Source organism: Propithecus coquereli, unplaced genomic scaffold, assembly GCF_000956105.1.
Source record: "Propithecus coquereli isolate 6110/MARCELLA unplaced genomic scaffold, Pcoq_1.0 Scaffold176, whole genome shotgun sequence".
Lineage (NCBI taxonomy): Eukaryota > Metazoa > Chordata > Mammalia > Primates > Indriidae > Propithecus > Propithecus coquereli.
In genome coordinates, this window is record NW_012142301.1 from 3,195,611 (window position 1) to 3,206,218 (window position 10,608).

Consider the following 10,608-nt stretch of genomic DNA (forward strand, 5'->3'; position numbering starts at 1 on the left):
GAACTCACTAAGGTCACATAGGCATTGATGGGATCAAGCCTACAACCAAGGTCTACTGACTCTTAGGCCACACACAGAACTTTTGTTGTCAAAATGTTTTTATTTGGAATTGGTTTTACATGAGTTGAACAGTAGAATCTTGGAAGATGAGATTTGCCTACATTCCTACAATAGCATATTATGTGAATAACCAACATAAAGTAATAAAAGGTATGAGTTTGTGAAAGAGTGGTTTAAAAATATAAAGCAGATTTATTCTTAATGGGCTTTTAAAAATTTAAACTAATACCTTACAACTGATTGCATTGAGGAAGATTAGATTAAGGAATAGAATTTTTTTGTTATGTTTCAGGTTCATGACCTTTTTTGAAGTCAATGCATGGTCTTAGAAAATATGATATTGCATATTATGTTGCATAAATAATCTATGATGGTATCTATGATACTTTTATTAGAGTAAATTAGGGTTTCTTAACCTCAGCATTATTGATATTTTGGGCTGAAGAAATCTTTGTTGTGAGAAGGCTGTCTTACACAGTAGGATGTTTAGCAGCATCCCTGGCCTCTACCCAGTAGCAACCAGCCCCCCTCCTCCTATGGAGTTATAATGACCCAAAATGTCTCCAGACATTGCCCAGTGTCCCCTAGGGGACAAATTTACCCTAAGAACCATTGGATTAGACTGTAGAATTCTGGTAATGAAGTCCCATCCATCAGATTATGCAAATTAAGAAAACCTTAATTTCTCAAATCTCTCTTCTGTGTTCTTATATCTCAGGCTTAAATATTATGCTTGTAAAGAATACCAGTAAAGCACTTGTAGACTTCTTATTCCTAGCACTTCCTTGAAATCCAGAAATAGAAACATTACTTGTTTTTCAGTGTGGAAAGACCAACTTTTTGTGGAGCATAATCATCAGATTCCCAATCAGGGGTTAGCAATTTTGTTAGCTCAAATGCAGTGAATAGGCATTAGCAATACTGGGGTTTATGGGAAGACTCTTAGGACATCTAGGCAAATCTCATTTAACTTTTATTACTCAAGTCCTGTTATAACCAATTCAAAAATTTATGACTGTGTCTTTCACTAATAAGCTTAAAGCATTAGCAAGTATGATGATTCAATGATGAGGAATAAAAGAATTCTAGAACTATTAATATAAATCAATCTAAAATTCTAAAATTGATTCCATTATTAGTACTAGAAGCTATTGTACTGAATTTTGCTATTATACTTAAATCTGGCTTTGAAGAACAGATTTAAAGAAATAGATAAATGCATTGATATATTTGGGAGTTCAGAGTGGATAAACTTAGAAGGAATATGCCATCGTATCTATATCTGGTTTTTCAGTCTCTAGATAGCCTCTGCCATTTATTGAGTGTTTACCATGGATAATTTATATGCATTATGCATTTAATGACTATAGAATCGTGATCATAAATCATCTAATCATACTATTTGTAGCTTTTATGAATTGGTGTTAATCTGCAGTTTAGATGAAATCTTATTATCAGACCTGTAAAGTTTTATTATAGTTTATTTCAACAAACTATTGCTTATTTATTGTCTCGGCCTAAAGTATAAATTCTGATCTCGAGTTTTTCTTTTTGTAAAATAAAAGTGCATTAGCCTTTTTATTGTCCCATTAATAACATGATTTTTTTCTTTTCTAAGCAATTGTTTTCTTAAAAACTTATGGGTCCTACTTATTTCTTCTCTGAGGTGTAAATCTGAATACATTCAAGAGAAGGATATACCATTGACTTTACAGTTTAGTGGTTGCTAAGCATTTATGTCCTAAGAATTTTTACATATCCTTGCGTCTGTTGATTTCCTCTTATTTCATTTTTTTTCCTTTACATTTAGAGAAACCTATGTGGAACAAGAGCAGGGAGAAAATGCAAATGACAGGAATGATAGAGCCATTCGAGTAGCAGCAAAATGGTACAATGAACATTTGAAAAATATATCAGCAGAGAACCAGCTGCAAGTTATCTTCATAACAAATGACAGGAAAAACAAAGAGAAAGCTGTAGAAGAAGGAATTCCAGCTTTCACTTGTAAGTCTAAATGTATTATAGAAGCAGTTAGTGCATATGTACAAATGTATATGAAAACTATTATCAGGGCTAGGGTCAGATGTTCACTTTATTATTTAATATTTTCATAGTTCTGTATAACTTCATGTAATATTTTTGCATTTTTTAATTTCTCAGAGTTTTTAAGCTAAATAAGTTGTGGTGCCCAGTACCTGTTAATTTTCCCCTTACTATTAGCAATTGTTTTAGCAATAAAAGCTCATAGATACACTGGACCCACTACCTCTACTTAGGCATGATCACATCAACAGATTTTTGGTTTTTGTTTTAAAAAAATTGGCAAACAAGATTATCCATGTTCTTTCATATCTAAGGAAAAAAAACTGCTTGAATTTATTAAGACTTATTTTTCAGGTGAAGAATATGTAAAGAGCCTAACTGCTAACCCCGAACTCATAGATCGTCTTGCTTGTTTGTCTGATGAAAGGGTATGTTTGAGTTTGTTATATTTTCTTTTTGAAAAGCAAAAATATTAAAATAGCCACTTTGGGATATTAGGTTTATAGTTACCAAGTTTAAAAACTGGAATATCAGTGGATAAGCTGAAATTGGAAAAGGTTTTGAGTTATATACAAGGATGACTGTATCAGGCTTATTGAAATGCCATTTCTAAATGAGTTGACTTTCTAAAATAGATATATCCCCAGCAACCTGAGTAGCACCTGGCACATGGTGGCACTATTTGGTTGATGAAAAAAAGAATGGAATCCATGCCTGATTTGTGAGTAAGTGGTAGCTGTTTGACAGTGAAGTGGCTGACAGTGGAGACAGAGAGCATAAAACCCAAAGGAAGAGAGAGGGGTGTCGTAAGATGAGGTATAACAGATAATGAAGCCTTAGAATTTATTCTATATGTAAGTTAGTAATTTTTCAAGTATCTTATAAAGATCTCCCTAAAGAGCTGGTATGAAGAGAAGAAAATAGCAGATAGGAGTCTAGCTCTCTACCTCATATGGTAGGCTAAGAGAAATTAAGACTGTATGAGTATGGGTGGTGGGAGCAGGGGATAATGATTAGAAATGGCATTATTATATTTTGTAAGACCACTCTAAAGTCAGTGTGTAAGGTGATGCATTTTATCAAGGGAAGATAGAGGCAGAAAGGCGAGTAAAGGGGTCACTGCAGTAGCCAACATGAGGAGTGCTAAGGGAATAATTAAACCCTGAGCCTTCCTTTCCCTATATATAAAGTGGTATAACAATAATGACTTCATAGCATTGGTGTGAGGATCAAATGAGATAATAACAGTATTAATACAGTTCTCATTTCAGCCTGACACATAGCTATGGTAAATGTAAATGGTAGCTTTTGTTACAGAAATAGATTTTATGTAATAGGACATTATACATAAATCCAGTCTTCACAGCATTTCTCTCATCTCTGCTTACCTTTGACCAGCTACTTTATGAAATCAAAAGGAAATGAGAAGATAAAGCCTGGACTTGATTTTTTGAATACAGATTTAGGATTGCCCTGCCTAATGTGCAGCCACTTAGTTGGATTTAGCTGTTTAAATTTACTGCATATTAATAATTCAGTTTCTCAGTTGTACTATCCATCTTTCAAATGCTTAAGAGAAACTTACGACTAGTGGCTACTATATTGGACATCACAAAAAATATTTCCTTTATCATAGAAAGTTGTTTTGGTTACGTCTGGTCTAGAAGAGACACTGTGCTATATCCAAATTCATAGAGTTGTATGTACCATAATGTAGATTTTTATAATTACCTGATATTGATGATAGTTGTATATTGAACAAATAGAAGATTTACTGACTGTATCTTTTGGTTTGCTTATTTCATAGAATGAAATAGAAAGTGGAAAAGTAATATTTTCAGAGCATCTTCCCTTAAGTAAGCTACAGCAAGGCATAAAATCTGGTACATACCTTCAAGGGACATTTAGAGCCAGCAGGGAAAATTACTTAGAAGCTACTGTATGGATTCATGGAGACACTGAAGAAAATAAAGAGGCAAGTGTGTAAATAAGTTCCTTAGACACTAAACTTCTTTTTAAAAATAAGTATTTAAAATTTTATAGGAGAATTTAAATATGCTTTATCTTCACAGTTTATCAGCTTGAAGGCAATTATATGGGAGATTGTAGATCCTAGTAGAACTAATCACTTTTTTAGAAAACTACTTATTGAAGAAAACAATTTTTTATTAGTCTACTTTAAAGAGAATAAAAATCTGGTCCTTCAAATAATAAAACATTGGATGCTATTTGTATATTACGACCAGTTATGGCAAATACTATTTGCATAACATATGCTTCACACCCTTTAAAGCAAATAGCAACCATTTTTGCATTGCTCACTGTTTGCCAGGTACTCTTCTCTTTACATTCATCATTTCATTTAATATTCAACCCAATCTATAAAAGTAGGATACTGTATTGTTTTTTTCATTTTACCAATGAGGACCCTGAGACTTAGAGAGTTTAAGTAATTTTCCCAAAGTCTCAGTATGATTGTAAGTTATGGTGGAACCATGAACACAAAACTTTTTTTCTGACCCATGATTTTTCTACTTGACATTGAAAAACTAAGGGTGTGCGATTAAGGAAAACTGTAAAGAAAGAAAAAGTATAAAGGAGGAGAAATAGAGATTACATAGAGACATTCAGAGTATATATAAACTTCTGTTAGGTGACCTTCCTACTGTTATATTGCCACTAAAAATATTTGGACATGCCATTTGTTGTTTAAAATAGATAATCATACAAGGACTTAAACATTTAAACCGAGCCGTTCATGAAGATATTGTGGCCGTGGAGCTTTTCCCCAAGAGTCAGTGGGTAGCACCATCTTCTGTGGTTTTACACGATGAAGGTCTGAATGAAGATGATGTGGAGAAAGAAGAGGAGAGAGAACAAATGGTACGAAACCAAACAGGTTTTATTTTTTGTCTGTGTAGCTTTGTATTATTAGGTAATCTGTCAGCTTTGGAGAAAGTTAAGTTTTATTGCTTTCAGATTTATTGAATAAAATTATAGTTCTGTAAGTTTAACACATGTCATAAACAATTGATTTTTTTCCCCTTCTAAGTATTTAAGTTTTCGTTTAAATTAATGTCTTAATTTGTTCAAATAAATGGGTTTAAATACAAAAAGACTGCTAATTTGAGTATGAAGCTGGAAATTTATGACTTTCGAATATGTGATCTAAGTTAGTGAGGTTTAAGTAAATATAAATTTAAAATTTTCTAAAATGCTTTATGTAATGTTAAAATCTCCCAACGTAATATATGTTCTTCTGGACCCTTTTATTTGGGCCTGTTTAATTATTCCTTCTCGGTTGCTACATTTATTGTGAAGAAAATGCTTTCAGTTATTTCTTAGGTAATGTTTTTGTTTTTGTTTTTAAGAAAGGGTCTTGCCCTGTTGCCCCAGGCTGGGGTGCAGTGGCATGATCACAGTTCACTGTACCCTCGAACTCCTGAGTTCAAATGATCCTGCCACTTTAGCCTCCCGAGTAGCTGGGATTACGGGCACACACCACCATGCCCAGCTAATTTTTTAATTTTCTGTAGAGATGGGATCTCGCTATGATGTCTAGCCTATTCTTGAACTCCTGGCCTCAAGTGTTTATCCTGCCTCAGTCTCCCAAAATGCTGGGATTATAGGCATGAGCCATCATGCCTGGCCCTTCTTGCTATTTTTAATAGCATATGCTTTTTATCTGGATTTTTATTTTGGATAAAGAAGAATCTACTTATCTTTTTTAATGAATTAATAAAAGTCCAAAGGGAACTAGTGACCATAACCACACAGCTAATTAATGTAAACTAGTATGAAAATCCTAGTCTACTAATTGCCAGACCCATGTGTGTGTTTTAGTCAGTAAATCCTCATATTAAATCTGAAATTAAATTTGCGTTCTGATATATTTATTCAGTTGTATTTATTTTTTCTTTGCTTTTTGTTTTTGTAGTATTTTATTATTATGGAACAATTTCCATGGTTTGGTTTAGCACATTTGTGTCTAGAATTTTGAAGCATCAACATTCCGTATTTTATGTCATAATTTACTGCCTGAATGTATTACCATTCATGTACATATTCTGATTTTGAAGTGAAATTGCCTCATTATACTTAGAAGAAAAATAACTAAAGATTTTTATTTTTATATCTCAGCTTAAGACTGCTGTAAGTGAAAAAATGTTAAAGCCTACAGGTAGAGTTGTAGGAATAATAAAAAGGAATTGGCGACCATATTGTGGCATGCTTTCCAAGTCTGGTATCAAGGAGGTGAGTAAAGAGCACGTTACTATGTAATAAAAAACGATGAACATTTCTTTTAAGCTTATGTTCTTCTGGAACCACTTTAATTATTGTAACTCAGTTCTAACAGAGGGTATCACTACGAAAATGCTAGACAGTAGAACAAAGGCAGCTCACAAAGACTTAGACTGGAAACTTCAACAGCCTGGATCTTTGGTACTAAGTCATTTTCCCATGCATGCACGTATACATAAACACACACGGAGACACATACAAATATGTATCTTACTCCTTTCTGCCCACATACTGGATCAGGCATTTGCACTGATCTGATTTTCTTTCTCCTTAAAAAAAATGATAAACATTTCAAAGACTTACAACCCTCCCTTTGCCTCCATCCTTAGATTTTTTTGTGTGTGAAATCTTTTTTCCTAATTTTCTATAGTCAAGAAGACATCTCTTTACACCTGCCGATAAGAGAATCCCTCGAATTCGGATCGAAACCAGACAGGCTTCTACATTAGAAGGACGGAGAATTATTGTTGCCATTGATGGTTGGCCCAGAAATTCCAGATATCCAAATGTAAGCTTAAAGTATTCATTGTATTTTAAGATATTGGTGCCTTTAATTAAAATAAAATCTACTTCTACAAAGGATTTGTACTGAAACTTAGGATATGTCACAGTTACCTGATGAATAGCATTCTAATTTGAAAATTAATTTTATGGAATTCCAGTGTAAATCATATGATTCCTTTTTTTTTCCTTCCTTCCTTCCTTCCTTCCTTTCTTTTTTCCTTTTTTTCCTTTCTTTTTTTCTTTCTTCTTTCTTTTCTTTCTTTTTTCTTTCTTTTTTTCTTTCTTTTTTCTTTCTTCTTTCTTTTTTTTTCTTTCTTTTTTTTCTTTCTTTCTTTTTTCCTTTCTTTCTTTTTTTTTTTTTTTGAGACAGAATCTCACTCTGTTGCCCTGGCTAGAGTGCCGTGGCGTCAGCCTAGCTCATAGCAACCTCAAACTCCTGGGCTCAAGCAATCCTCCTACCTCAGCCTCCTGAGTAGCTGGGACTACAGGCATGTGCCACCATGCCCGGCTAATTTTTTTTTCTATATATTTTTAGTTGTCCAGCCAATTTCTTTCTATTTTTTTAGTAGAGACGGGGTCTCGCTCTTGCTCAGGCTGGTTTCGAACTCCTGAGGCCTCCCAGAGTGCTAGGATTACAGGCGTGAGCCACCACGCCCAGCCTCATGTGGTTACTTTTACTCAAATTTCCAAACAACTTTTATAGATACCAACTGTGAAAAAAGTGTTTGAGTTCTACATGGATTCTAACAACTTTTGAAGGACATTTTAAACTGGAAAGTTAATAGGAAATAGATGCTTTTAGATTTAAGAATTGAGCCTTTTTGAAGTCTATCATAAATTAGTTGAGATGTCTTGTCATTTTGACCTTTAACTTACGAAAGGGTCATTTTTAAGAGGTTGTTAGGGAACATGGAGAAATAGGGAGGCGATATATAAATGCTGAAGAATTTAATATAAAATGTAAATTAGCTATAAAATTGGCCTTTCTAATAATAGTTTTTGGTTTTAGGGACACTTCGTAAAAAATTTAGGTGATGTTGGAGAGAAAGAGACTGAAACAGAAGTTTTATTACTTGAGCATGATGTTCCTCATCAGCCTTTTTCACAGGCTGTTCTTAGCTTTCTGCCAAAGATGCCTTGGAGCATTACTGAAAAGGTAAGTTGAGAAGAATTCTTAGTGCCCTTGTAAGTTATTACATCCTAGCTAGTTTTGCATAATTTCTGTATGTATTTTTAAATATGTAGAAATCGCAGTCCCTCCTCCCCTGCATTTAGTTAGGTAAAGCACTGTTAGATATCACAGAAATCATTTGCTTCTTTAATGAAAGCTAAATTTTTCTGAGGGGCAGACACTAGCATATATCAAATATTTTAAAGGCAGAGAAACCACCAGTTACAAATGATAATATGTGGTTGTCATCAAGAAGATAAAACTAGGTTTTTTATACAGATATTATTGATTTCAAAAGAGCTGTGTTGGCAGTCATAGTGCTGAAATAATTTATTTCTTTATAATGTGGCATCTTCTAGGACATGAAAAACCGAGAAGACCTGAGGCATCTGTGTGTTTGTAGCGTGGACCCACCAGGATGTACTGATATAGATGATGCTCTACATTGTAGAGAACTTGAAAATGGAAATTTGGAGGTATTCAAATTGTAATGATTTCTTACCTAATTATAGTTCTGTTCTCGAGTTCATTTTCTTTTGACCTGATTAGAATTTGTTTGTGAATTACTCAGGTGAAGTATAGTTATAGCTGCAGAAACTAATGGGCATGTGTCAAAAGTTGAAATGGTAGATGTGACTGAGTTGTTTTATCAATGTAGCTAAATTTCTTCTCATTAAAACTTCAGTGGTACACTTACCAGATTAAGCATAATGACACCCTTTCATTATCTTTTTAAGGTTGGTGTTCATATTGCTGATGTTAGTCATTTTATTAGGCCAGGAAATGCCTTGGATCAAGAATCAGCCAGAAGAGGAACAACTGTGTATCTTTGTGAAAAGGTAAATGAGTTGAATTTAAAATTTTTTAACAGTCGTGCACAATTTTGAATTCTTGAACAGTTACGGTTTGAAATAGTATTAATTAGCTGGAGGAAATAAATACATAGAATAAAGTGGTTTTAAATCCCTGAAAATATTGAAAATTTTTGTTATTAGGTGACCTAAATAAGTAAAGATTGGTCCCCATAAACTTAACTGAGAAGAATTATGAAAGTAAAGGGGAAAGTTAAGCTTTTTTCTGTTTTTCTCTGTAGCTTTTTTCCTTTAAAATCCAGTTTTTCTCTGTTTTTAGTACTTTTAAAACACCATGTAGTTAGTGTTAAACACTGGAGAAAGGTCCATTCATTGAGCTGCTAGGGCTTATGTCAGTTATTAAGTACAAACTTATACAGACCAGAGATTTAAAACTTCCAGAGGATAGCAAAATGGTTAGTATAGAGGATTTAAACTTAGATACACTGGCATGAAGTCCAATTTTCTTTCATAGCTTTCCTTTTACAACAATTTTGTATAGGTGCTTTTCTGGTAACAGACTTTTAGATATTTTCTTATTTTCCTATTCACAAAGACTAGAACACTCCTTTTTTTTTCCTATTAAATTAAAGCTATTTGTGCTAGGTGAGAATAGAATCTCAAATACATGTGTGGATATAGCTTAGTAATCTTTGACTTATTTTTATATTTTACAGAGGATTGACATGGTTCCAGAGTTGCTTAGCTCTAACTTGTGTTCCTTAAGATCTAATGTTGACAGGTATTTATGCATGTTTTTTCATAAGAACATTGTGTTTACTACTTTGATTCCCATTAATCAGTACTGTCTTGTTTTCCTTCATAGGCTGGCATTTTCATGTATTTGGGAAATGAATCGCAATGCTGAAATCTTAAAAACAAGGTTTACCAAAAGTGTCATTAATTCAAAGGTTAGTTTCATGGTTATCGCCAATGTTTCAAATCTTTGTTACTTTCAAGTTTCCTAGATTGATTTGAAAAAGTAAGGCTTATAAGGTTACATTTTTCTCCATTGTTACAGCAAAATCTATTTTTTTGTTAGTTATCTGCTTAATTATGTTATTCAGAAAATAGTTTATGTGGTAGTTGTCTTGTATTCAGAAATTTATAAAGCCTATATATTAGAGAAGACCAAATAGATGATTTTATACCCTAACTCAGGAACCCCAGTGATTGAAGTTGTTCCTACTTATAAATGGTTAGTGGTTTAGCATGTACATCATCTTCACATTTTCTCATAGAAATGATGTTATAAATCGTAGTCGGATTCCAGTAGAACTAGCCTGAGATTGTGCTCAGACTGAAGTGGAGCCAGATTATCTTTCTCATCCTTTTCCTTTTTTTGTACTTCTCCCCAGAATCCTTTTTGTTCTCTTCATTTTGCCCTAAATCGTTGTCCAATGTTTACTAAACTCCTTATCTTCTATTGATCTGTTTTCTAACTTGTCTTTTTTCTTTCCCTTTAGCATCATTCTCTGTTTTGATAACTAGTGGTTGGAAAGAAAACAGCATTAGACTGACAAATAGTGATGGGTTAATTATCTTGGCCTCCACAAATTTATATTTTTAAATAAGAATGAGTTTATAATTTTCTCAGACTTCGTCAGCATAACAAAAGTACATGAAAACAATTTAGTGCATGTATAACATAAACCATTTTTTTTTTTTTTTTTGAGA

The 10,608-nt window shown here is 33.2% G+C and overlaps 1 protein-coding gene across 1 annotated transcript in view; it reads left to right on the top strand.

The window, feature by feature from the left end:
- DIS3 (DIS3 exosome endoribonuclease and 3'-5' exoribonuclease) overlaps positions 1 to 10,608 on the top strand; it is a 37,631-nt gene that overhangs the window by 15,974 nt on the left and 11,049 nt on the right. The window contains exons 3-13 of the mRNA XM_012642154.1: positions 1,871 to 2,064; positions 2,458 to 2,531; positions 3,911 to 4,078; positions 4,822 to 4,986; positions 6,244 to 6,357; positions 6,776 to 6,913; positions 7,919 to 8,065; positions 8,440 to 8,556; positions 8,818 to 8,919; positions 9,609 to 9,673; positions 9,758 to 9,842. Of these exons, the coding sequence (XP_012497608.1) occupies positions 1,871 to 2,064; positions 2,458 to 2,531; positions 3,911 to 4,078; positions 4,822 to 4,986; positions 6,244 to 6,357; positions 6,776 to 6,913; positions 7,919 to 8,065; positions 8,440 to 8,556; positions 8,818 to 8,919; positions 9,609 to 9,673; positions 9,758 to 9,842 (1,369 nt within the window). The remainder of the gene's footprint in view (positions 1 to 1,870; positions 2,065 to 2,457; positions 2,532 to 3,910; positions 4,079 to 4,821; positions 4,987 to 6,243; positions 6,358 to 6,775; positions 6,914 to 7,918; positions 8,066 to 8,439; positions 8,557 to 8,817; positions 8,920 to 9,608; positions 9,674 to 9,757; positions 9,843 to 10,608) is intronic.